The following is a 26509-nucleotide window of genomic DNA, read 5'->3' on the forward strand; positions in this document are numbered from 1 at the left end:
AGGCGGCGCGGGGGCCTGTGAGCAGCGAGGCTGTCGCCGGCCCAGGCCAGCCGCCACCTGCAGCGGTAGGCGGGGGTTGCCAGGCAGCTCCGGGCAGATCGGCGCCTCCCCCGGCCACAAGCCCGACGGCGAGGAACCCGAGCCCGCATGAAGAAAAGGCGACGGCCGCGCCCCCTCCGCTGCCGCTCCGCCTCCCTCTGGCTTCCCTGCGGAAGTGACGTTAGCCGCTGCCGTTAACAGCAGCCGGAAGCGCCGTCGGGAGCAGTAAACAACCTCGCCGAGAGGCTGCCGCGCTTCCATCTTTGAGGAGCCGAAGCGGGAGCCGGAGCCCGCCGCGAACATGGGCGGCGTCCTGGGCCTCTGCTCCATGGCGAGCTGGGTAAGGCGGGGGCGGGCGGGCGCGGTGGTTCCCTACCCCTCCTTGCCTGTCGCAGGCCCGGGGGCGGCGGCCGGTGCTGTCCCCCCCCATCCCCGGGCCTCGCCCGTTGCCTGCCCGGGCCTTTGTCCTGCCGGGGCGGGACCGTCTCTGGCGCTGCCTTCCCGTCTCCTCAAGCGCGGGGAGGCTGCAGGCCCCCTCCCCGCTCGCACACAGGCTTTCTCCGCCCCGAGCGGCTGCCGCCCCCAGCGGCTGCCGCCCCCGCTCCGTTGAGGCCGGCCTGGAGGAGGTGGGCCCTGAGGCGCGCCCCCCCGGTGGGTGTCGTTCGTGTTCTCCCCCCCCGCCCTGGGCTTCTCCGGGGATCCCCAGGGATCCGCCGAAGCCGTCTCCGTGGGGCGATGGGGAGCTTCGGTACTTATTTAGGCAGGCCGGCCTGTCGCGCCGCTAGTCGCTGCTTAATGCGCGTTACTGGGGGCGGAGGCGTTACAGTGAAATTCCTCCTCCCCAAATCTGTGAAGGTGTCAAAAATCTAATTAAATGCTTAGAAAGTTCGGCGTTTCTTTCGGGAGAAGTAAAATTCACGCGTTTCCCTGATTGTAATGACTGTATTTCATTTCTCTTTCTTACGGGTTTGTCTTGAGCAGCTCCACCCTTTGTAGCATCTTTGTCTTATCGAGGCATCGTTTTCGCGCTGCACAGTAGTCTGCGGTGGTGTGTCACCATCGTCAGGTGACTTTTCTTAATGGGAAACAATAGTTTGAGGTGTTTTTAAAACTGTTAGCACCATGTATAAAAACACAGAAGTGAGAAGAGATCCTGCATAGCAGTCCTCAGTTGAGGCATTGCAGTTTTAAGGTTAAGTGATACGTTTTTCCAAATCTAGTCCTTATGTAAATAGACACAATCAGCTGGATTGTGACTCTTTAGACATTTGGCTTAAAATGTCAGTGGGATTGTGAAAATCTGAATTTTCCGTAGCAAAAATATTGTACTGTGCTCGGATTAAATGAAATTACCTATATTTAAACAGTTCACGCACACAACTTAGTGGTCTAACAAAGCCTCATATTGATCCAAGCTCCTATTTTCTGTGCTATTAATATATATGAACTTTGGTTCCCCTTGATTGATTGTACAGATTGATATTTAATTAGATAATACTTAACTCCTTAATCTCTTATACAAACTCTATGAAATGATCCTAGAATTGGTAAATTTGTATGAGCGAAGCTTCCAGGCCAATACGCATATAAATAAGCGACTAGAACACCGATGATATCCTGTTAACAAAGTACTGTCAGTTTTCATTTTGCTTTAGTTAACATTTTAAACACTACTTAATGGATCAGCCAGTTAGGCTTTAATTACTAGCTGAATATAGTTAACGTTAACATTTTTAATTATTGTCAAATACTAAGTGACAGTATAACTATAGGTTTTAACTCAAATACTTGAGTTAATACGTACTGGATTTTCAAGTGCATAAACAGCCTTTCTCATAAGTGGCTGGTGTTTGTAGTGCATGAAGAATCCCTCTAACTTGCTCTTGGTTTGAGTGTTTCTGTACAGAGAAATTCAGCTAATGATTTTTTAGATAAAATTATTTACATGAGCATGTAATCTTGTTTAAGTCAGATTTACTGTGGGTAACTAACCCTCATACACCCATCCCTTCCTTTAAAGTGCCCAAACAAATCAGGGAGATTTTCTGTGTGGTGGGTTTTCTTGGTGTTTTTTTTTTTCCCTCCTCCTTCCCCCAGGTGGCTTTTAAGTGTTTATTTTCTTTCCACTTATAAAACCATAGCTAGTCAGCACTTAAAGCCTCTAGCATAGTTCCTATAGGATAAATCTGCGCTGCTCTCCAAGGAGATGTCAGGATACACAGCATTTGTGGCTCTGAAAGAGAAGCAAGCTGTGAGGGTGAGGTAGCAGGGGAACCAGATGTAGCAATGCTTGTGGCAGTGCTGACTGTGGCACCGCCAGGAAAACTGCTCCTCTTTTGTCTGGGAAGACGCTGCTGCCAGTATTGTTTCAGCTGTGTAGCTTCTCTGAAAGGCTGTGTGTTGTGCCATGCAGAGCTGCCCGGGTTACCTGACCTTGCCTCATACCTTTATTTCTTCTCGATTTTTTTTGCGTGGTGTTACTGCTGGTTGTAGGTCTGCCCTACTGTGGGCTCATTCGGCAGTGTTTCAGTTTAGTGTTTTTTAAGAGTAAAGATGAGCCTGTTAGAGATGAGGGGAAGGCCTTAAGAGCACTGTCATCTCACCAGAAGCCTTCTGATCCTGGCAACCTAGATTGGTCAGGCAGTGCTGTTGTCACTCTGCTGGGTCTTGCCTCTATTGCACTGTTCTCTGAAATAGCAGAGCTGCTGCTTCTCTCACTTAAATATTCACTATAAAGGCAAAGATCTTGATTGAATCGGTTCCTTTAAGCATATGAATAGGGATGATGTAGCTAAAACCTGACTAGGCCCAGTGAGGGGCTTAGTGTTTTTGCAAATACTTAATCCAGTGTATAATAACTTAGTCATTACCCCAGTAAGAAGATTATGTTTGATATTAAAAATCTGTTTGGTGTGCATCAGGGGCAGTTGACTTTCAGTCAGCGCTTTTGTGGAGTTTTCTCTCTCCTCCTCTCTCCTGCAATATGCATCTTGTTATGTGTTCTTCCGGCAATTTACACTGTCCTAGAGATTGAAGTGACTAGTTTAGCAGGCATGAATTGACTTGTCTGCCCAGATGGGTGCTCCCAAAATAGGTGTGTGGGTCATCTTTTCATATTTGGCCTCAGTGAACACCACTGAGCTGCTTATTTTTCTCAAAAATGTGCAGGGATGTGAGTTGGTTGTCAGGTCCAAATGTTACTGGATGGCTATAGGTTTATGTGGTCATGACTTAGTAAATGTTGTCCAAACTTCCTTAAGAAAGCAAGCTCAAAAGTAGTTGTAGAGTAGCTCTTTGTCTGCATCTCTGACTAAGCTGGGCTGCACCTGGGGATTTACTATTAAGCTTTGATTGTGTTGTAGTATCTTAGTCTTTGTACTGTAGTATTTTTTTGCGGGAGACATACTCTGAATTTAGGAAGAAAGTAAGTGACACAAACTGTCCTTGACTCTTCTGCTGATAAACTTAATTCCATAGGTCAGATGTTCTTTGCTCTCTGTTCTTTTTGAATTCTGTTACTTGTTAGAAGTGTTTTTGCCAATAGTACAATAGTATTATTTTATTGGAATGTTACATATTTTGTTCTGCCTGGATAAAAGGAGGGAGTTGGACTGTAATGTGATTCCTTGTAGAAGTGCCTGACTTGCATAAACAGTATCAGTAGGTGTCTTGTTCAGAGACGTGCATGATCACGGCTTGTAAAGATGAGCAGTTTGGGGGCAAAATGTTTTAAAAGCTGGTGGTGGAGCTCAGACACTTAAATGAGGTATATTGCTTTGTTTGAGGCACATTGTTTCCCATCGAGGGGAAGACAGTCATTCAGCCACTGAAATAAAGTGGCAGAAGCCTCCCCTGTCTGTAGAAAAACGCATTCCTCTCTGTTCCCCTTGACACACTCAGGAGGAAGCTGCTTGAATTACTTAGGTATTTAAAAAACAATTTAACCCTGATGACTTTATGCCGGACAGTCCTTGCTGTAAATGAGCTTAGGCTTATGTTCTACTCAGCCCAATTCAACCTTTTATTCAAAAGTATCTTTAAAAATATTAATGCAGATAGAATTAGTTCGAGAAAGTAATTTTTTTTGAACAGACTAGACATATTCTTCACTAGGAAGGTTATTTGTGTGAGTGGAGGAAATACTGCAATACATTAGTACTGTAAAATCCTAATGCATTCTAAGCCAATATTTACTTTATGTTTCCTGCTTACCAAGCATAGATGTCCCTAATATAGTTGGTTGCAGTCATAGAACAGCCTCGAAGGACCAACCTTTCATGGGAAGGGGAGCCTAGATGAGATGATTTAGCATCTTGAAAACCTCCAGTGGTGGGGACTCTACCACATCCTCGGAGACTGTTCCAGTGGCTGATTGTTTTCACTGTAAAAAAAATGTCTGTCCTACATCGAGATGAAACCTCTCCTGGAATCAACACCTTCATAGCCTTTGTGCTATAATGATACTGAGTGGAGGAGGAGGTAAAAAAGGGCAATATATTATCTTTTACATACTGAAATAGTTATAATGAGAATCTACCTAGATTCAGTTTTTTAGCAAGACAAGTTTAATGGTGAAGTTTGCTAATTTAAAATGATTCTGTAGCATAGCGGAATGAAAATTCTTGGCTCCTCCATTCTTGGAAAGGAACACACTTACAAAAAGAATACAAGGAAATTATTTAAAAGACCCTGTTTGTGGGTTCAGCGTGTGGGTCTGGTTGAACGTGTAAGAACTGATAATCTGAGCCTTTTCCTGAGGGGTCCTCAGGAGGCTGCCGAGGGCACAGTGGCAGTCTGTCTGCTCTTCCCTGCCAGCCCTGGGGCCTTCCCTGTCCAGTCAGACTGCTGTCATTTTTGTTTGTCATATGACTAAACTTGTAACAACTCACTCTGACACATGGCAGTCCTACTGGATGATTGTCATGGCATTGGTCATGTGGCCATGTAACTGGTTATGTTCTTATGTGGTGTCTTTGACGTGGTGATTGACATTTACGGCTTTTGTCACATGGTGGAGGTGTCCCTGCATATGTGCTGGGGAAAAAGCTGGGTTTTACCACCATTCTGTGTCTTTGTCACTAGTTGCACAGTCTCTTGTAGCTCAGATAAGGCAGTGCTCACTTGGTAACTTTACTGTACCTGAAAAATATGTGGCCTCCAAAACTTAGCTGTTAACTGCTCTCTAGGATATGGTCCTCTAGGCAGAATAATTTATTTGTAAACAGAAAAAAAAAAATCCCAACCCTCAAACATTTTGATTGTACCTTTCCTCTTTTGGTTTAACTTTACTTGCGGAATCTTACCCTTCTTCTCCTTCCTGAATTGTCATTCAGCAAGTGTCAGAAAATTGCAACAGGATGAAGTTCGTTTGTGGTGGTTTTTTTGTTGTGTGTCTGGGTTTTTTTTGTGTGTATGTGTGTGTTTTGTTTTGTTTTTTTAATCTTCTCACCTGATGAAATGGCACTATCTGCTCCCTTTCCTTCTTCCCACAATTTTCAGTTTTAAGAGTTGAATTCAAGTGTTGAATTGTCCTAATTTTTTCCCTCATAGTGTTACAGCTGTACAGTGTTCCTATCCACTTTTGCCGTTGGTATTTGGTAGTGATGATAATATGTGTACTGTGTGTTTGCTTTGTTATTGTGGTTTGTAACTTTGTCATTTCATAAGTTAATTTTGCCATCTGACAGAGAATTATGTGATACATGAGTAGTTGCTAAATATGCAAAAATTTGCAACATAAGTTTTAGGCTATTTTACCTGTTGTTTGTGCTCCAGTAATGTTGATGGCCCCAGTGACAGTTGTGGCCCTACTCTGTCAGATGCTGAAAGTGTACCTAGATCCTAGTGGCACTCAAATTTTGTTTCTGTGGTGTATTTATTTAATCTCTGCAACTGTGGAAGGGAGGATATAGTTGCTAACTAAAAGCAATCCTTGCATCTTACTTAGCTGAAATTAAATAAAATTCAGGAGAACAAATAAGCCTGAATCCAGCCTTTATTTCCTCTGAATGGATAAATGATTACTTTTCACATTGCACTAATTCCACTGTATGATGGTATGTTAGGAAGCGCTGCCAAGATCATTAGGGGGCTCTGTAACATGTTGGAGTGACTTAGTCTACACTAGTGATGAGATGCACAGGAGAATCATTTTCCATCATAACTTCTGATGATCTAGGCAGCCTGGTTAAATACTGAAATCTAGTAATGCAAGACTCTTTAAAGAACTTGTTTTGTGTTTTGTCTTTCTGTCAGATACCGTGCTTGTGTGGAAGTGCCCCGTGCCTGCTCTGCCGATGCTGCCCCAGTGGAAACAACTCCACCATAACGCGGCTGATTTATGCATTCTTTTTACTTCTTGGTGTGAGCGTTGCCTGTGTGATGTTAATACCGGGCATGGAAGAGCAGCTGAAGAAGGTCAGATTACTTCTTTGCTAACATGTTGGTAGAACAAATGTCACAGATAATTGTAAACAACACCTTGAAAGCATGGGTTTTTTTTGGAAATACGTAATTTTGCTGTCACCTGTGCTTCACAGTCACCATTAATTTGATTGTAGAACAAATAAGCAAAGAACTCGTGAGACAGTCACTGCATAGATGAAAAGCAGTATTCAGGAATAAAGTCACACCCCTTCTTTAATATCTCAGAGCAGAAAAAATAAAATATTGTGTCAAACAAGAAAATATAATTTATATATGTTGAGATTTAAGTTATATTGAGATGCTTTTATTTGTGGCACTTGATTAATTTTGATTGCTGTTAATAAAAGAATGAAAAATAACCACAATCTAAGATATCTTATAGTTTCATTGTACTGTACTAGTTAAAATTCTATTTTAAAGTCTGCAAATGCATAACAAATATTTTTCACTAATGATAGTAGCATATTTTTCACTAAGAATAATAGGAAGTGCTTGCAGGATTTTACAGTTTATTATATGAAGATATGATGGTGTATGTAAAATCATATACACTATAATAGAGGAGAGCTTACAGGTTCACTGAACTTGGGTTGCATGTGCTTTGGTTCTGTTAGGCTTCTTTTTGCAGTCTTTAATTTTTTTTCTAGTAAATAGTAACATCTGTTAGGTATGCTTTTGATTTTTGTCCCCCTAAGTGATTCATCTGTAAATGTTTATTTCAGTGTAGCATAGTAACCATTATTATTTCTTCAGATCGCGCCATGCTAGTCACCTAGGAAGGAAAATTACAGCCTTCGGGAGTATGATTTGATTTCAAAAAGGTGTTACTGATGTCCTGGTATTGACTGGAAAGGATGCTCTCAGCTGTTTCATATGGAAGTTACAGATACTTCTAATTGATTGTGATGTTACTTTTTTTTAGGGAGGCTGTCTCTGCTTTAAAGAAATGTAAACAGGCTGCCTTCTCCTAGCTATGTCATGAACTTGATACTAACTGTCAAGTCAAGTTTACCAAGTCCCAGATCTTTTATTTATCCCTGGATTCAGATCAACAAGTGAAAACTGCATTTCTTTGAGAAATTCTGAAACTAATAACAAAAACCCCGACCTCGCTGCTGTTAATAAGATATATTTTTGGTTTTGTTTAGAATTTGCCTATGAGGGATTTTTTTCCTTGAATGTGTTGAATATTCTGTTTAGACTGTAACTAATAGTACCGCTCTTCAGTGTCATATTTTCTAGCAATGTTAATAGTTTGCGTAAAGTTACAATATTAATGAGTTATATATTAATAAATTGCTAATGCATATTTACTCACAGAAATATGTGATTTATAGATCACTGAAGTATCTTGTATTTATCACAGATTCCTGGATTTTGTGATGGAGGGATGGGAACAACTATTCCTGGTGTGCACGGCCACGTGAATTGCGATGTACTAGTTGGTTACAAAGCTGTGTACCGTGTGTGCTTTGGTATGGCCATGTTCTTCCTTCTCTTCTCCTTATTGATGATCAAAGTGAAAAGCAGCAACGACCCAAGAGCAGCAGTGCACAATGGGTAAGATACAGAAATGAGAACTGAGATGGGTGGTGTGTGGGTATGAGATACAGCTACTGTGAAAATAAAGCCTGTGGCTGAGCACACTGGTCAAATTTACTGTTCCACATACAGAGAATTTGATAGTGGCTAGAGGAGTGTTGTTGCAGTAGAGGGTATTCAAAGACATTAGAGTTTTAGACATGGCAGATTAATTTTTGTAAGAGGAAAAGATACACATGGCTGTCATTTTTCAGAGCCTGAATTATGTCAGTGGATAATCTGTTCAGAGGTTTCCCAAGATTAGAGGTTCTGCTTTTGTCCAAAGATGACAAAATTCAGACATAAATAATGGTGCTAAGTTTCATTCCACTGAGATGTTTTCATCAAATAGATTAAAAAGCCAGATCTGTCCTCTAGGAATTACGTTCCTCCTGACTTTGATGTTTTTAAGCGCTTGCTCTTTGCTGAACAGTTTTATTTTAAAGATGGTAACAGTGATATATAGGTGTCTATACACACACACAGAGATATCTAACATATCTCCTCCCCTCTGCTGGCTCTTCTTCACTCTTCTGTTCTGCATAAAGAAGAGTGAGTTACGTATTTATTTCCTGAGCTTCACAATACATTTCTTTTGTATTTTATTATAGTTAGCATTATCAGATGGAAGATAATAGTGGAATTTCAGCTTGCAGGTTGACACAAGTGGTATTTTTCATACAGGCTCAGCCTACATGTAATGTAGCTTCTTGAACGAGGGAGATGGAAATTTTTATACTAAGGCATGGCACTAGAAAGCATAAACCCATTTGTGCTGTCTGCTAGTGTTGATGGTCACAGTGATTGCTTAGGCTACTACTTCTTCAAGGTGATTATATTTAATGGAAGCTATTAACAGCTAAGCCATAAAAATTAAGAAGGCATTTTTATTTTATGTTCAGTATAATAAGATTAAACATTTCTAGCATAAAATGAGGAAAAATTTCAGATTATTTCTGTAGGGGAAAAGAAGATAATTAAGACTGAGCAGAATATTGCTTTGTTTACTCTTTTGTTTGTTTCTGTCTAAAGACTATGAGGCTGGGTACAGTATTAAGATGCGTTAGCAGCAGTAACTCAGTTCGGCCTTTCCCCCTGCCCTGCTTTGCTGAGGAGAGCATACTTGTTACAAGCAGGAGGAAAATGGTTCGGGTACATTCTATGTCAACACTTCGTGTTTTTTACAATAAAAGGCCCCTTTTACATGACGTGGTATCTCTACCTAAAACCGCATCTTAAGTGTTTGGGATCTTCTTGATACCCTTACCTGGAGTTGTGCTCTACAAATTTGGGTGCTATTTATGAAACCCATAGCAGTTCTCTCTTCTCAGACAATCTAGCATCAGCGCTAGGATAAACGGAAAAATGACACTTGTTAATTGTTACTGGTGGAATAATTAATAAAGTTACTTCCAACACTTCTGTAATAACTAGTTGCTTCAATAGTAGTATTCATTACAGGTAGCTTTATGAAAACCATGGTTTTATGATTTTTGAAATTGTGATCTTCAGTAGTACGTTGCAATGTAGTCTTTCTGTCACTGGCTTGAAATACTCAGAATATTAGGTTTTCCTTTTTCATACTTGCATACAAGTTAAGCCCAATAATGTGGTCCAGTGCCAATGTTCACCTTCTTTTCTTCTGTAACAGCAGTCAGAATGGTTTCTTGCCTCAGGTTAAGGGTAATAGAAAAAAACCAGTTACAGTGTATTCACGGGATTGTTGCTGGCTTGCACAGAATGCAAGGTTCTGGAATTAGAGGTCAAGTTTATACAAACTTGAATCTGTTCTTATTTCTACAATGGAGAATGACATTGACGTAAAAAAAAAAATAATTCCGCATGTGGATTCCAAAACTAATTTTAGTGGGATATGTATTACACCGTAAATGTTGTAAGTTAGTTCAGCTTTGTCGCGGTTTTGACCGGATTGGCCAATCAGAATGACACATGGCCTTCCCCCCACTCTCTCCTCAGAGAGGAGAGGAAGAGATAAGGAGATTTATGAGTTTAGAAGAAGAACTAAACTACTTTAATGAAAATAATAATAAATAAGAAAATAGTAAATAATAATAGAATAATAAAAATTAAAGAGAAAAAAGTATACAATATATACAAAACCGTATCATAGAATCATAGGGTTGGAAGGGACCTCTGGAGATCATCTAGTCCAACCCCCCTGCCAGAACAGGTTGCACAGGAACACTTCTGGGCGGGTTTTGAATGTCTCCAGAGACGGAGACTCCACCACCTCTCTGGGCAGCCTGTGCCAGTGCTCTGCCACCCTCAAAGTAAAGAAGTTCCTCCTCATGTTTAGGTGGAACTTCCTATGTTCAAGTTTTTGCCCGTTACCTCTTGTCCCGTCACTGGGCACCACTGAAAAGACCCTGGCCCCATCCTCCTGACACCCACCCTTTAAGTATTTGTAAGCATTGATAAGATGCCCCCTCAGCCGTCTTTTTTCCAGACTGAAGAGACCCAAATCCCTCAGCCTTTCCTCATAAGAGAGGTGTTCCAGTCCCCTAATCATCTTGGTAGCTCTCTGCTGCACCCTCTCCAGCAGTTCCCTGTCCTTCTTGAGCTGGGGAGCCCAGAACTGGACACAGTACTCCAGGTGCGGCCTCACCAAGGCAGAGTAGAGGGGGAGGATGACCTCCCTTGACCTGCTGGCCACACTCTTCTTGATGCACCCCAGGATGCCATTGGCCTTCTTGGCCACAAGGGCACATTGCTGGCTCATGGTCATCCTGTTGTCCACCAGGACTCCCAGGTCTCTTTCAGCTGAGCTGCTCTCCAGCAGGTCAGCCCCCAACCTGTACTGGTGCATGGGGTTATTCCTCCCCAGGTGCAGCACCCTACACTTGTCCTTATTGAGTTTCATAAGGTTTCTCTTTGTCCAGCTCTGCAGCCTGTCCAGGTCTCTCTATATGGCGGCACAGCCTTCTGCTGTGTCAGCCACCCCACCCAGCTTGGTGTCATCAGTGAACTTGCTGAGGGTGCACTCTATCCCCTCATCCAGGTCATTGATGAATATATTGGACAGGACTGGACCCAGTACTGACCCCTGGGGAACACCACTCGTCACTGACCTCCAACTAGACTCTGCCCCTAATCACGACCCTCTGAGCTCTGTCTTTCAACCAGTTATCTATCCACCTTACTGTCCATTCATCAAGCCCACTCTTCCTAAGCTTCCCTATGAGGATGCTGTGGGAGACCATGTCAAATGCCTTGCTTAAGTCAAGGTAGACCACATCTACCACCCTTCCCTCATCTATCCATCCAGTCATTCCATCATAGAAGGCTATCAGATTAGTCAGACATGATTTGCCCTTGGTGAATCCATGTTGAGTACTTCTGATAGCTTTCTTTTCTTCCACATGCCTTGAGATGACGCCCAGAACAAGCTGTTCCATCATCTTTCCAGGGATGGAGGTGAGGCTGACCGGCCTGTAGTTCCCCGGCTCCTCCTTCTTGCCCTTTTTGAAGACTGGAGTGACACTGGCTTCCTCCAGTCCTCAGGCACCTCGCCTGTTCTCCAGGACCTTTCAAAGATGATGGAGGGTGGCCCAGCAATGACTTCCACCAGCTCCCTCAGCACTCTTGGGTGCATCCCATCAGGGACCATGGACTTGTGAATATCTAGTTGATCACTCACTTGATCCTCCTCAACCCAAGGGAAGTCGTCTTCTTTCCCTGTTACTTTCCCCAGTGCCTGGGACTCCTGAGGGCTGGGCTGAGCAGTAAAGACCGAAGAAAAGAAGGCATTCAGTAACTCTGCCTTCTCCGCATCCTCTGTCACCATGGCTCCTGTTTCATTCAACAGTGGGCCCACAACTTCTCTGGTCTTCCTTTTGCTTCCAATATACTTGTAGAAGCCGTTCCTGTTGAGCTTGACATCCCTGGCCAGGTTTAATTCCAGGGTGGCCTTGGCTTTCCTTGTTTCATCCCTGCACGCTCTGGTGGCATTCTTGTAATCCTCCCAAGGGGTCAGTCCCTTCTTCCACTTATTGTAGACTTCCTTCTTCCGCTTGTGCTTTTTCAGAAGCTCCCTGCTCAACCGTGCAGGTCTCCCGCGTCCCTTGGCCAATTTCTTTCTCTTAGGGATGCACCGATCCTGAGCTTGGAGGAAGTGGTCTTTGATTATCAACCAGCTTTCTTGAGCCCCTTTGCTTTCCAGAGCCCTAGCCCACGGGATCTCTCCAAGCAGTTTCTTGAAGAGGTCGAAGTTAGCCCTCCTGAAATCCAAGGTTGTAATTTTACTTCTTGATATTTTCTGCGTGGTACCCGTGATCCTGAACTCTATCATTTCATGATCACTACAACCTAGGGTGCCCCCAACCTTAATGTCCTCCACCAGTCCCTCTGTGTTTGTCAGTATCAGGTCCAGGAGTGCTCCTCTCCTTGTTGGCTCCTGCACCACCTGTGTCAAGAAGTTATCATCAATGCACTGGAGGAGCCTCCTGGACTGTACATGCCTGGCTGTGTGGTCTTCCCAGCAGATATTGGGGTGGTTGAAGTCCCCCATGAGAACCAAGGTCTGCGATTGCGAGGCTACCTTCGGCTGTCTGTAGAAAGACTCATCAGCTTCCCCATCCTGATCAGGTGGCCTGTAATAAACACCCACAACAGTGTCCCTTATATTTGCCTGTCCCTTAATCCTCACCCGTAAGGTCTCGACCCTCTCTTCATCTGCCCCTAGTGAGAGCTCGATGCATTCCAAATGCTCTCTCACATAGAGGGCAATTCCACCACCACACCTCGCAGGTCTGTCTTTCCTGAAAAGGACGTAGCCATCCATGACAGCATTCCCGTCATGTGAGCTGTCCCACCATGTCTCAGTAATTGCAATGAGATCATGGCCCTGCAACCGCACACAGATCTCCAGCTCTTCCTGCTTATTCCCCATGCTGCGTGCATCGGTGTATAAGCATTTCAGAGAGGGAGTCGTGTGTGTAGTTTTGACCCTTGAGATGTGGTGTGCCTTCTGGCTTTCAGAAATACTGGCACACTGGCCCACGAGCGCTGAGCAACTACGCCCTGGCACCTTGCCAGCAAGCCCAGTACCGTCCCCACCCACCTTCAAATCTAGTTTAAAGCCCTCTCAATGAGCCCTGTTAACTCTTGTCCTAGAACCCTTTTTCCCCTGGAAGTCAAGGTGTTCCCGCTGGTTACCAGCAGGCCAGGTGTTTTGTAGATCAGGCCATGATCAAAGAACCCAAAGCCCTACCGATAGCACCAGGCTTGAAGCCAGGCATGGATCTGCTGGCTCCTCCTATTTACCCCCTCGTCATTCCCCGCAACTGGGGGGATGGATGAGAACACAACTTGTGCTCCTGATCCCTTGACCAGGTGTCCCAGGGTCTTGAAATCTTTCTTCATTGCCCTTGGACTTTTTCTTTTTACCTTGTTGCTGCCTACCTGAAAGAGCAAAAGTGGGTAGTAGTCTGAGGGCCGTACCAGGGAAGGAAGCATCCTTTTCATGTCCTTGACCTGGGCCCTAGGGAGGCAGCAGACCTCCCTATGTACCGGGTCCGGTCTGCATATTGGGCCTTCTGCTCCCTTCAGTAGGGAGTCACGTGTGACAAGGACCCGTCTTTTCTTCTTTACCATAGAGGTTTTAATGTGGGGGGAGGTCTGGCTAGACATCGCTGACGCCTCCAAGGTAGAACTATTGTGCTCGTCATCATCCAGGTTCCTCTGCAGAGCACTGTACCTGTTAAATAATAGCACCTGGGAAGATGGGGTAGTCACAGAATCACAGAAACTTCAGAGTTGGAAGGGACCTCTAGAGATCATCTCGTCCAACTCCCCTGCTAAAGCAGGATTGCCTAGAGCACATTACTCAGGACTGCATCCAGGCGGGTCTTGAAAGTCTCCAGAGAAGGGGACTCCACAACCTCCCTGGGCAGCCTGTTCCGGTGCTCTGTCACCCTCACTGTAAAGAAGTTTTTCCGTGTATTTGAACGGAACTTCCTATGTTCTAACTTGTGCCCGTTGCCCCTTGTCCTGTCACTGGGAACCAATGAAAAGAGTCTGGCACCATCCTCCTTCAACCCACCCTTTAGATACTTGTATGCCATAATAAGGTCTCCCCTCAGCCTTCTCTTCTCCAGGCTAAAGAGTCCCAGCTCTCTCAGCCTTTCCTCATAAGGGAGATGCTTCAGTCCCTCGATCATCTTCATTGCCCTACGCTGGACCTGCTCCAGTAGTTCCCTGTCCCTCTTGAACTGGGGACCCCAAAACTGGATGTAGTATTCCAGTTGCGGCCTCACCAGTGCAGAGTAGAGGGGGAGAATGACCTCCCTCGACCTACTGGCCACACTCTTCCCTATGCAGCCTAGGATTCCATTGGCCTTTTTGGCAACAAGGGCACATTGTTGGCTCATGGATAATTTACTGTCTAGTCGCCGGGCTGTCTCGAGTGCGGTGCCTGCGCCGTGCAGGAACTTCCTGCCATTGTCCCCTGTCCTCCAGGTTACCACCTTCAGTTGAGGTGCCAGCGGATAGGGAGTTCTCTGTTGCAGGGGTTCTGTCTGCCTGCTGGGTTTCTGTCGTGGGATGCAGGATTTTATTCCAAGAATCTATCTCCCTCTTGCATTCCCTGATGCTTCTCAACCTACTTACCTCCTCCCTGAGCTCCATGACTAATCGGAGGAGATCCTCTACCTGGGCACATCTCCCGCAGGCGTGCCCATCGCTGCCATCCGACACCTGCGTGAGAGCAGGGCACACCCTACAGCCTGATGTCTGTGTTCCCACAAGAGTTCTGTCTGAGAGGCTGCATCATACCTGGTGGTTGTGGATCTCATGGATGCCACAGTCTTCTTGCGAGTAGTTACCATTGCTACCTGGCTGGGTTGGCAGTCTTTCAACTCTATCCTGCGCGAACTGCTGTGCAGACTGCTGTGATTGGACTGGTGTGTCACTCCCTGTTTGGCTGCCCTTTTCTCCAGCCCAGGAAGTACACCCTTGTCATGGTGCTCCCGGGTGGTTCTGCAGGTGACACCCAGGGAACGCCCACTCGCTGCTCGTTTGCCCAGTGTGTAGCGACCTGGTCCCAGGATGATGGGATCCAGCTCCCAGGATGATGATCGCATCACCAGCAGACACAGGGAAAGTCCCAGACTGGAGTCAGTGACGGACAGGAGCTGAATTCCGGACCTAGAGTCAGGAATGCTTGGTTCGGGATCAAAGGCAGACGAACAGACAGGGTCCTCCTCAGACGTCGGCCATTGAAGAAAGAGCGAGCCAAAGCAGCCTTGCCCCTTTGGTCCCTCAGCTTTTATACTGAGCGTGATGCATATGGGATGGAATACCCTGTTGGTCAGTTTTGGGTCACCTGTCCTATCCGCTCCTCCCTGCAGGTGGGACCTCTCTACGCTTCTCCACTTCCGACCCTCTAACGGGGCAAACAGCGAAGCGAGCTGACCTTGGTTGTTATAGCAATAAGTATGAGCAAGAGCCTCTGTGCATACCGTTCCTTGGTATAATCAGGTCTTATCACTCTGGGAGTGAACAGTTTCTGAACAATATGCTGTTAATTTCAGACTTCAGTCAGTTAGAAGAGGCACAGCTAAAAAGTAAAATTACAAATCAGAAAATTGGTTCTGTTTTACCTCAAACCAGGACAAGCTTTCAAACTGAGTTTAGTCACTTCTCTGTATCCCAGTGAATTCTGCCCTTCTGTAATCTCACATAGTTCCTCTCCACGCCATTAGAATTTATTCCTCTGGTCACCACCACCCAATTCTAACAGCCAGAAGGAGAGATTAAACTTGCTCGAAGTATAGCGGAAAGAAAGGGAAGGGACAGAAAACTTGAAAACTGTGCAAGGTTTGACATTGCAGGGGTGTGGTACGTGTCTTTGTGCTATATTCAGTTTTGAAGTACATGTAGATGGTACTGTGTCTATATTTGGAGCTGGCTGGCTGTCTGATCAGAAAAAACAATCTTCACTTTCTTGTAGTTTTGGCATAACTCTTTATTTAAAGTTCCGTATGCAGGGTATATTTGTACATAGTCTGTATTTGGGTGAGTTTGGAGAATGGATGGATGGAGATGGAAGAGATGGAAGATATTTCCTTATCTCCTTTCTAGGAAACATCTGATCTGTTTTGTTTGGCCATGAGTGTGTATTTTTTACTGGGGAAAAGAATCCAATTCTACTGCACTGGAACAGGGACTTAGAATTTGATTGTGTCTTTTCTGTGAAGGATAAATCCTTTGCTTTTGTTGTTGTGATAAAACCTTATGAGATGTAGGCCTAAAGAGTATGAAGTTAGGTGGGAAGAACGCAGGCTTTGGTACATCTCTCTCTCTTGTAGGAAATCAATCGAGACTAGTAGTGAACTCCAGCATTACGTTTTCTGTCATTGTAGGCACCAATCAGATCTTCTACCTTTTTTTGGTTTTGATATGAAGAACAGTTAGGTATTTTTTTAACCCCTTTTTTCTGATATGCAGGCAGTTTAGTAATCTCACTGCTCTAGTTAAAAACCTTTTAAAAAAAAACCCCAAACCCCTCACAATTATATTCCACCATAGCTTCAGATGTAATACGTCAATGAGATATCTCTGGGAAATGCATCAAACTCTGTGTCAGTCTAGCACAGTTTAAGCGTAGCTTTCTGGAGAATAAAAATCTTGAGCAGATAAAATAAGATTTTTATCCTACTTCAAAAGAAGCAAGTTAAGAATGAGTGATTTACCAAAGAACTCTTAAGGATGTGCGTTTTATGTACTTTTGAGTTTTTGTGAACTAGATCAGACTTCAGCAGTTGCCTGACTTTTTTTTTTTTTTTTAAATTTCTCTTTAGATTCTGGTTCTTTAAATTTGCGACAGCACTTGCAATTAGTGTTGGAGCTTTCTTCATACCAGAGGGACCATTTACAACTGGTAAGGGAATATTATCTTCCACTGTATCGTGGTGCAATCATAACTGGTTTTAAAACAAAACTAAATGCATGCTGATGTTTTACATTTTTATTGTAGCTGTGTAACTCTTCAGTGTTTAGGAACATTAAGACATGGCTGTAAATTATCTGTGGTTCTGAACTGGGTTTGTTTTATTTCTTTTCTAGTGTGGTTTTACGTAGGTATGGCTGGAGCATTCTGCTTTATTCTTATTCAGCTGGTCTTGCTTATTGACTTTGCCCACTCTTGGAATGAATCTTGGGTTGAGAAAATGGAGGAAGGAAACTCAAGATGCTGGTATGCAGGTAAAGGACTGTACTACAAACAAGCTCTAAATTTCATTGTGCATTATGTTAAATATGTTATTCAGTGAGTAATATGTTTTACCAGAGTGCAGAAGGGCTGCTTTGTGCATAAGTATTGTATTCTCAGATGGTGTAGTTCAGCTCCATTGTGTTGCTGTCCTTTTGATGTCAAGTTAAATAAGGGAGGGGGGCAGCAGCCTCTGAGTAGTAAGATCTAATGCCTGGGAGCAGGGCATCAGTTTATGGTAGCACAGCAGTGGCAGTTGTAGGTTTTTGGTTTTTTTCTTTTTTTTCTTTCAGCCACAGGGTTTGCTACACCTCAATGCTGATTAAAAATGAAGTAGCCTGCTTCTGCTTCATGTTGAGCATAGGCATCTCAAATAATTGTTTTTTCTTCCTGTCTGCCAGTCGATCATTCTTGGAAGGTATATGCTGAGTCAAAGGCTGAGATGGTGAAGAACAGTACAAGTGATCTCACAGGAGAAACGATACGTTAATTTTAATAAAGTGTTTCAGATGTGATAATTTAGGTGTTTCAAAAGACAGCACAGCCTGTCCTCATGCAATGGCCACCTCACTCTTTAGTGTTTTTAATAAGATGGAATTTGGACATAAGATTTTGTTTTTCTTTCTACTGGAGAAGTAATCCCTTAGTTTCTTTTTTTAAGGTTTTAACCAAATTGTATGTAGTATAATTGTATTCCCTCATGCTTGCTCTTCTTGGTTGCTGTTACAGAACTGGAGAATCAAGTATGGCTTCAGGCTTCCCATTTATTGTGTTCTTTTTTTTTAACAGGGTATTTATTGAGAGGAACTGATTTCCTTTATGTTTCAGCGCTCAGAGCTGCTCTCTAATTCCGTCATTGTATACCATATCCAAAACCTGATAATCATGCAATATTATTTCAATTTTAATACTCTCCCTTGTTAACGAGTTTAACTCTGTTTTTGTCTCTTTTCACAGCTCTGCTGTCAGCTACAGCTATCAATTATCTGCTGTCTCTAGTGGCTATCGTCTTGTTTTATGTTTATTACACTCATCCAGAAGGTTGTTCTGAAAACAAGACATTCATCAGTATTAATATGCTGCTGTGTATCGGTGCTTCTGTAATGTCAATTCTGCCAAGGATTCAGGTATAGTTTTAATTCCATTATCTTTTGTTTTTTCTGTATTATCAGTCCCAGAAACCTGTAATATGATCATGCCTGAGATCATTTAATTTCCTAACTTTGCTATTTCATGACTTCTTCTATAGGAATCTCAGCCAAGATCTGGTTTGCTGCAGTCTTCTGTGATCACAGTTTACACAATGTATTTGACTTGGTCAGCTATGACCAATGAACCAGGTAAGTGTAGTAGCGATACGTGGCTTTTTGGGTAACCAGTTCAGCAGTAAATACGTAGAATACCAAGTTGGAAGGGACCTCAAGGATCAGTCGGACCAACCTTTCCTGGCAAAAGCACAGTCTAGACAAGATGGCCCAGGACCTTCTCCATCTGAATCTTAAAAGTGTCCAATGATGGGGAATCCACTACTTCCCTGGGGAGATTGTTCTCATTGTGAAAAATTTTCCTCTTGCGTCATCAGAATGTCTCTAGGAGTAACTTGTACCCATTACCCTTTGTCTTTTTCATGTGACTCATTGTAAAAAGGGAGTCTGTCTTCTTTGTAGTCACCCTTTAAATACTGGAACGTGGTGATAAGGTCTCTCTTAAGCCTTCTTTTCTCAAGGCTGAACAAACCCAGTTCTCTCAGCGTTTCCTCATCTGGCTGGCTTCCCAGTCATTCAATCATCTTTGTCGCCCTTCGCTGGACCCTCTCCCACCTGTCGACATCTTTTTTGTCTAGCGGGGACCAAAACTGAACACAGCATTCCAGATGTGGCCTGACAAGTGCTGAGTAGAGTGGGATAATGACTTCTTTATCTGTGCTGGTGATGCCCTTGTTGATGCAACCCAGCACGCTGTTGGCTTTCGTTGCTGCAGCAGCACACTGTTCATTCATGTTGAGCTGCTTGTCCGCTAGGACCCCCGGGTCCCTTTCCACAGAGCTGCTCCCCAGCCAGGTAGATCCCAGCTTGTGCTGCACGTCTGGATTATGTTTTCCCAGGTGCAAGACCTTACACTTGTCCTTGTTGAACTTCATAAGTTAGCCCACTCTTCCAGACTGTCTAGCTCTTCCTGCAGGGCAGCTCTCCCTTCCAAAGTGTCCGCTTCTCAGTTTGGTGTCATTATCAACCTTCATCACTTGATCCCATTTTCCAAGTCAGTTATGAAGACGTTAAACAGCATTGAGCTCAATATTGATCACTGGGGACCCCACCTGTGGACAGGTTGCCAGTTTGAAAAGGAGCTATTTACCACCACCCTCTAGATGTGGCCTTTCAGCCAGTTCCCCACCCGCCACACAGACCACTTGTCTGGACCGTAACACATCAGTTTCTGCAGCAGGAGGCTGTGGGGAACTGTGTCGAAAGCCTTGGAGAAATCCAGGTAGACAATGTCCACTGGTCACCCCACATAAACTGAGCAGGTTACTTTGTCATAGAAGGCGATCAGGTTTGTCAAGCATGGTTTTCCTTTGGTGAATCCATGCTGGCTTGTCCTAGTCACATGCTTCATTTGACTTGTGAATGGTCCCCAGGAGGATTCATTCCATAACTTTTCCACGGACTGAAGTGAGACTGATGGGCCTGTAATTTCCTGGATCCTCCTTTAAGCCCTTCTTGAGATGGGGGTGACATTAGCCTTCTTCCAGTCTTCTGGCACGTCCCCTGATCTCCCTGACTTCTGAAAGATTATGGAGAGCGGCCTCACAACATCAGACAGTGCTCCTAACGCTCTTGGGTGGGTATTGTCAGGGCCCATCGATTTGTAGGGGTCAAGCTTCACATAGTTCACATACCAACTCTTCCTTCACTGACGGTGGGTCTGTGTTTGCATCAACCTGGATTGCTGTTCCCAAGGCCTGGGCCCCAGCAGGGCTGGTAAAGACAGAGGTGAAGAAAGTGTTGAGAACCTTTGTCCTTCCAGTGTTGTTGGTGACTAATTCACTCTCCTGTTTAACAGTGGGCCACTGTTTTCTTTCTGCTTGTTGCTTATGTACCTGAAGAACCCTTTCTTGTAGTTTTTTGACCAATTGGCCAATTTCAGTTCAAGCTGAGCTTTTGATTTTCTAGATGTATCTCTGCGTGCCCTGGCAATGCCCTTGTAGTTCTTAATGGGTATTCAGCCACTTTTCCACCTCTGGTATGCTTCTCTTTTGGTTTTGAGCAGACTTAGAAGCTCACAGTTAAGCCAAGGGGGGGTCTCTTGCTCCACCTACTTCCCTTACCTTTAAAGGGGATTAACTGTTTTTCTGCTTCCAGGAGAGCATTCTTTAAAAACTCCCTGCAATCCTGTATTCTCCATTGAGGCTTCCCATGGAATCCCTCCCAGCTGAGCTCTGAGTGAGCTGAAGTTTGCTCTTCTAAAATCTAAAACCTTTGTCTTAGTACTAACTCCACAATATTGTGATCACTGCAGCCAAGGCTATCACTAACCGAGATGTTATGGAGCAGGTTTTCTTGGTTTGTGAGTAGCAAGTCCAGCAGTGCCTCGTACCTGGTTGGCACATCCAACATTTGTATGAGGAAACAGTCCTCTGCTCATTCCTTAGCTCCTGGAAGGCAGCACACCTCTTGTGATCCCTGTCAGGACAGCAGATGGGCGCCTTGGTGCCCTTTAACAGTCACCCACTACAAACACTTGGTTCTTTTTGTGGTATCCACCCGTGTGCTTCTTGCAGACCTTGCTCGTGGGTGTCAAAAGCTGTTAAAGCTTCACATTTGGTTTTGGTTTTAACGCTGGAGGGTGGGGACTGAAGCAGACTCCTGGTTCTGTGGGTCATCAGGGTCCAAGGTGCCTCATTCTCTGTGCTGTCCGCCCCAGGAGCATGGTTCCCAAACCACTTATCTATCTCCATCTCAGCCCCAATGATACTGTGCAGCCTTTTAACTCTTGCCTGTTCTCCAGGAGAAGGGTCTGGGCCCTCGTTGCAATCTGTCTGTACTGAAGTCTCCTCCTTACCAGTTCCGTCTGGGTGGTAGTGTCAGACATCTCAGGGGCTTTCTCTCCAAAAGCACTGGTTTAACTCTGAGGCGAGAGTTGATTTCCATTATCTTCACCTTTTTGCGAGGCAGTGTTAGGATGGGATACTATAATGCAGGCAAGTTATAGGTAGGACTCATTAGTTTATGTTCTCTCCCCCCACCCCAGCTTTCTGTAATAATACTGAAGAAATAGTTCTTCTGAAGATAACATGTTTTTCACTTGCTCCTGTGCTTATCATGTGGAAAACTTTCTACCAATTATCTGTAGGATTGCACTATTCGAAAGATGAGATTTTGCAGATTACTACAATTCTTCTAAGGTGTCTGGAAGGTTCATCTCCTACCAAGTGTCAAGTTCTTACCTGGTTACTGAGATGCTAATGATTGCATTTTTCGGAATTGAGGATTTTTAAAAATCGTTAATATTTTCAGTGTGTCTTGTGTCTGAAGACAGCCGAGCATCTCTAAATAAATAAATCAATAAATCCATAAATTCTGGTGATTAAAATAAACTGCTAAATATTGATTTTTGGTGTTTTTAATGTGGTCTCTGATGCTTTTATCTTAATTATGGATAATCATCTGTGCTTCTGTATAACAGCATAGATGAGAATGGTATCTAATTCCTGCACTAATTATGGGGAAATAAGCTTGTCCGCTACTTTCGGCTGTTTCATCTGTGTTACCTGTGGATGCTGTGGGTTGGGAGCTGTTGATAATATGATGCTGACTTTGTAGCATTCTTTTCCAACTCTGAGAGAACTCTGGTACCCCATCTCTACAGAGTATTATGTTTGTCAAACTTACTTTCTGGCGGTAGAATTTCTAAAGCTTAATATGCAGAGCACTTTTATTTTGTTGCATCTAATTATATGAGATGGAACAGTGAAGCAGTTGATGCAGATCTTATATAAGTTTAAAATCCTTTTATCTCTGCAAAGAGACAGATTTTTATGCCACACTGTCATTTGCCTGCTTTAGAGAGACTGTAGGCTAAAATTAGATTCAAAGCTTTTTTACTTTGAGACTGTCACGGTCACAAAGTTCCTTTCTATTCCTGTGCATTCAGTGTGGAAGTGTACTATTAAATATTTGTTCTGTTCTTGTTTTATGTGAGTTCCAATGTAATTTCCCCCCATAGACAGGCGCTGTAACCCGAGTTTGCTGAGCATCATTGGTTACAACAGCACCACCATTCCAACCCAAGGCCAGGTAGTTCAGTGGTGGGATGCCCAAGGAATTGTAGGACTGGTTTTGTTTTTGCTGTGTGTTCTCTATTCAAGGTAAGATTCCTTTAAAAATACCTATTAACTTGTATTACTTCCCATTTTCAGATACTAAGTTGCATTTATTTGGGTAACTGTACTGTGTCCTTTCCTGTCCAATGCAGCATCCGCACATCCAACAACAGCCAAGTTAACAAGCTGATGCTGACCAGTGATGAATCAACACTGATAGAGGACGGAATGCCCAGGAGTGACGGCTCCCTTGACGATGGAGATGATGTTCACCGCGCCATAGATAACGAGAGGGATGGAGTTACTTACAGCTACTCCTTCTTTCATTTCATGCTTTTCCTGGCTTCACTGTATATCATGATGACACTTACCAACTGGTACAGGTATTTACGTTTGATAATATATTGTATTAATAAGGAGCATACAAGACGCTATCTTTTGCTGGACAGGGAGGCATAAGTTGTGTGCTGTGAGGAATGTAGGTCTGACAGAACTTCTCAAGGGTAGTATACTGTTTGATCTGTATTAAATGAATTGAAAATTGGCGTAGCCAGCCTTGTTCACAAGTGCCTATCATAATTTCTAGGATAATTCTCATGATTCACTAGACTGCTGAAATACGTCCTGCTGAAGTGAACAGGATAGAGTCTAAAATTCCATAACAGATAAAAATAAGTAAATACCAGGCCCATGTCTGGTACAGAAAGCTGCAAAAAGGAGAGATAGGAAGTGTTACATCGGCAGGTTCAGGGAGAGGTGATCCATCCCATCTACTCAGCACTGGTGACACCACATCTGGAGTGTTGGGTCCAGTCCTGGGCTCCCCAATGCAAGAGAGACTTGGACATAACTGGAGAGAGTCCAGCAAAGGGACTGGAGCATCTGTTATACTAGGAAAGGCTGAGGGAGCTGGGGCTGGTCAGCCTCAGGGAGATCATATCAATGTATATAAATACCTGAAGGGAGGGCGCAAAGAGGATGGAGCTAGGGTCTTTTCAGTGGTGCCCAGTGACAGGACCAGAGGCAGTGGGCACAAACCGAAACATGGGGGGTTCCCTCAGAACATCAGGAAATAGCTTTTCATTGGAAGGGTGACTGAGCACTGGCACAGGTTGCCCAGGGAGGTTGTGGAGTCTCCATCCTTGGAGGTATTCAAAAACCATCTCAGCGTAGTCCTGGTTAAGTTGGCTTTAGGTGTCACTGCTTGAGCAGGAGCGTTGGACCAGATGACCTTCACCAGGTCCCTTCCAACCTCACTCATTCTGTGACAGCCAGGGTCTGGTGGAAGGAAATTGGGCTGTCTGCTCCCGGAAAGAAATCCTCACAATAGAATAGTCCTCCTGTGTGTGAATTGTTACTATGTTAACAGCCTGAGCAGATGTTCTTCAGAATTTAAAAAAAAAAATAAAAAAATTATGGTCTGTAATAATTTGTTAAAGGATATTTTGTATCAAAACAGCAACACCAGAGAAGTGTTCCCTTCAAAAGTAACTCTTAATAGATAATCCTGCTGTGGATTTGATTTGTGGCCCTGCTAAGCTCAGTATGACATCAAGATTATTAATTCTAGGTGGTGTCTTTTGGCAAGGTGAAATGCATTATTTGTGTAAGTGCTGTCCAGTTCCTGCATTTCCACAGATTTGCTTAGAGATTCCTTGTAATTTTTTCTGCTTCTTGACAGCTTCTCTTACTAAATATTTTTTGGGGCTGCTGTTGCTTTCCACCTTGCTGTGACACCAACTTTCGGATGGTGTTCTTGTATAGATTGTTGTGAACTGATGGGAAGAAGGAGGGTAGAGATGTCCTTTGAGGTGTGGAGCTGAAGTGAAAGTGATCCACTGTGAAAACAGTGTTGAAGAGTGGCTTACTACACAAAATATGTCATACCGAAGCAAAAATTGCAACTTATCTCTTTTTCCCCCTCCCCCCCTTCTTTCACAGTCCGGATTCTTCTTATGAGACAATGACCAGCAAATGGCCGTCTGTTTGGGTGAAGATATCTTCCAGCTGGATTGGCATCGTGCTGTACGTGTGGACTCTGGTTGCTCCGCTGGTTCTTACAAACCGTGACTTTGACTAAGCTGTGCTGCTCTCTAGGGATATTGTGCTTGCTTCACCCTGTCTTTGAAACAAACAGTATTCCAGAGAGTAGTGCAGTTGTAAATACGTGTGTGTGCGCGCGTGTGTGCGTGTGCTCTCCATGTAGTATGCCCTGCTTTATTCTGCATGATTACCGTGAATCATGTCTTTTGGCAATTCACTAAATGACTTTTTCTAGCTGAGCTCAGTGACAATTGCTATAACAATGGTTTTCATAGGATTACTCCTAGATTGAGTGCTTCAGGAGCATTAATGTAAGATCAAGACCTTTGGAAGTAGGGTTTTTTTCCCCTCAATTGCATTAAATAGTTGTAGGAAAAAAAGTGCAAGTGTTAATTAGGGTGACAAACCAGTATTAGATCAGGCTTTGCAAGCAAAGGAAGGGGCTGCCTTTGATCCTTGTTGCCTTGATTCCAAAGTAAGTCTTGAAGTAAGCATTCTTAGACTCAAAATTGTGTATGTTGGAGTTCATTGGACGTCTTGCAGCATTTTGGCACTAAAGCCTGACCTGTTCCTGTTTGGAGGACAGTGCTACCTGTAGGGCCTGTGTTCAGCGGGGAAACCTGCACCTGAAGCTGGAGGAGCCGATGTCCTCCTCGGTGCTGCTGGGTCCGGTGTGTCCCATTGCAGGCAGGAGGACAGACACCCTGGGGGGAAAAACATCCTGGTATCAGATGCTCAGAAGCATGTTTTTAAGGCACCTGTTTACAATGTGCATCTATGTATTATTATTTTTTTTTAAAAAAGTAGTTTAAATGGGATAGCTGTGCTGTAATTTATTGCTGTTTTGTGTGCCACTTATTTTCTTGGCTAAGCTACAATCATGGAGCTGCAAAGAGCCAAGTGGTGGAAACTGTGTAAGCCCTTCAGAGGAATTTTTTGAGTATTGTGGTTAAAAAAGAAATTGAGGGAAAGGAGCACTGAAATTACAGTAACAAAAAGAGGCTTGCGTTAACTAAAGCTTCAATAAAAGTGTTTCTTAATATATTTTGGGCTCTAAATTTTGAAATCTTTTGATGTATTAGGTATTTTGCTTGTTGTCCATTGCCAGAGATGGACTTGAGCCTAGAAAGTCTAAATCTAGGCATGAGGTAAGACATCAATCTGTTTGTTTGATTAAAATACGGTATAGTTCCTGTGCAGTTATGAAATCCTAAATGCTTTTGTGCTTGCTGCTTTGTAACCAAAGTATGTAAGCTACATTACATTATCTCTCTGTTACTTGCTGCAGCTTGAGACTAGAGCAGCCTGACTGGGAGTGACCCTAGAACCCTCAGCAGATGTCGTGCTGATTTGTTACCGTGGTGGTTAGACCGTTACTTCCTGTTGCTAATTATTCTCTAAGCTTTTATTTTAATTCTGCACCTAAACACTGATATTTTCTGCAAAAGTCTGACAGGTCAGTCAAACTTGAGATGGCAATGGAAGGAGGATTAGTAAAGACTTGTAATAATTTTCAACATGTTGTTACCTTACTAATAAATAAATTTGGATGAAGAGGTCCAGTGGCTTTTGGTGTCTCGTACTCCTGCCAAGTGTGTGGATAGGGCTTAATCTTGTCTTCTCATCTCTCTTCCTGGCATGTTTTGTAGCACTTGTCATCTGAGCAGTAACGGCTGACAGTGATGCCCAGGGCACCTGTAAGGCAGTTCCTGGTGCTTTGGGAGATCACACGTAACCCCCTGTATGGAGTTTTCTGACAGTTCTTCTCTTTCTGCCCTGTGCAACCTCCCTCTGAAAACACAAACACGTGTCACGCTTGTAAGGGCATTCCCACTGCATCGTGTTGCACTGTCTGTGTTCAGTTTGGG

At 43.8% G+C, this 26509-nt stretch overlaps 1 protein-coding gene across 1 annotated transcript; it reads left to right on the forward strand.

Annotated features, from left to right (window-relative positions):
• SERINC1 (serine incorporator 1) lies at positions 1 to 26201 on the forward strand. The gene is made up of 10 exons (XM_074580850.1): positions 1 to 379; positions 6295 to 6456; positions 7832 to 8025; positions 16866 to 16945; positions 17131 to 17268; positions 18233 to 18402; positions 18525 to 18615; positions 22502 to 22643; positions 22751 to 22981; positions 24540 to 26201. Exons 1-10 carry the CDS (start codon positions 341 to 343, stop codon positions 24676 to 24678), a joined length of 1386 nt encoding a protein of 461 aa, XP_074436951.1. The 5' UTR covers positions 1 to 340; the 3' UTR covers positions 24679 to 26201.
• The last annotated feature ends 308 nt before the right edge of the window (positions 26202 to 26509 follow it).

This window comes from Larus michahellis, chromosome 3, assembly GCF_964199755.1.
Source record: "Larus michahellis chromosome 3, bLarMic1.1, whole genome shotgun sequence".
Taxonomy (NCBI): Eukaryota; Metazoa; Chordata; class Aves; order Charadriiformes; family Laridae; genus Larus; species Larus michahellis.

Bases quoted from the DNA above. Each gene is read 5' to 3' on its own strand.
- SERINC1 (XM_074580850.1), top strand. From the start codon at position 341: ATGGGCGGCGTCCTGGGCCTCTGCTCCATGGCGAGCTGG. The intron at 380-6,294 runs GTAAGGCGGGGG...TCTTTCTGTCAG, and splicing joins TCTGCTCCATGGCGAGCTGG to ATACCGTGCTTGTGTGGAAG. The intron at 16,946-17,130 runs GTAAGGGAATAT...TTTCTTTTCTAG, and splicing joins AGAGGGACCATTTACAACTG to TGTGGTTTTACGTAGGTATG.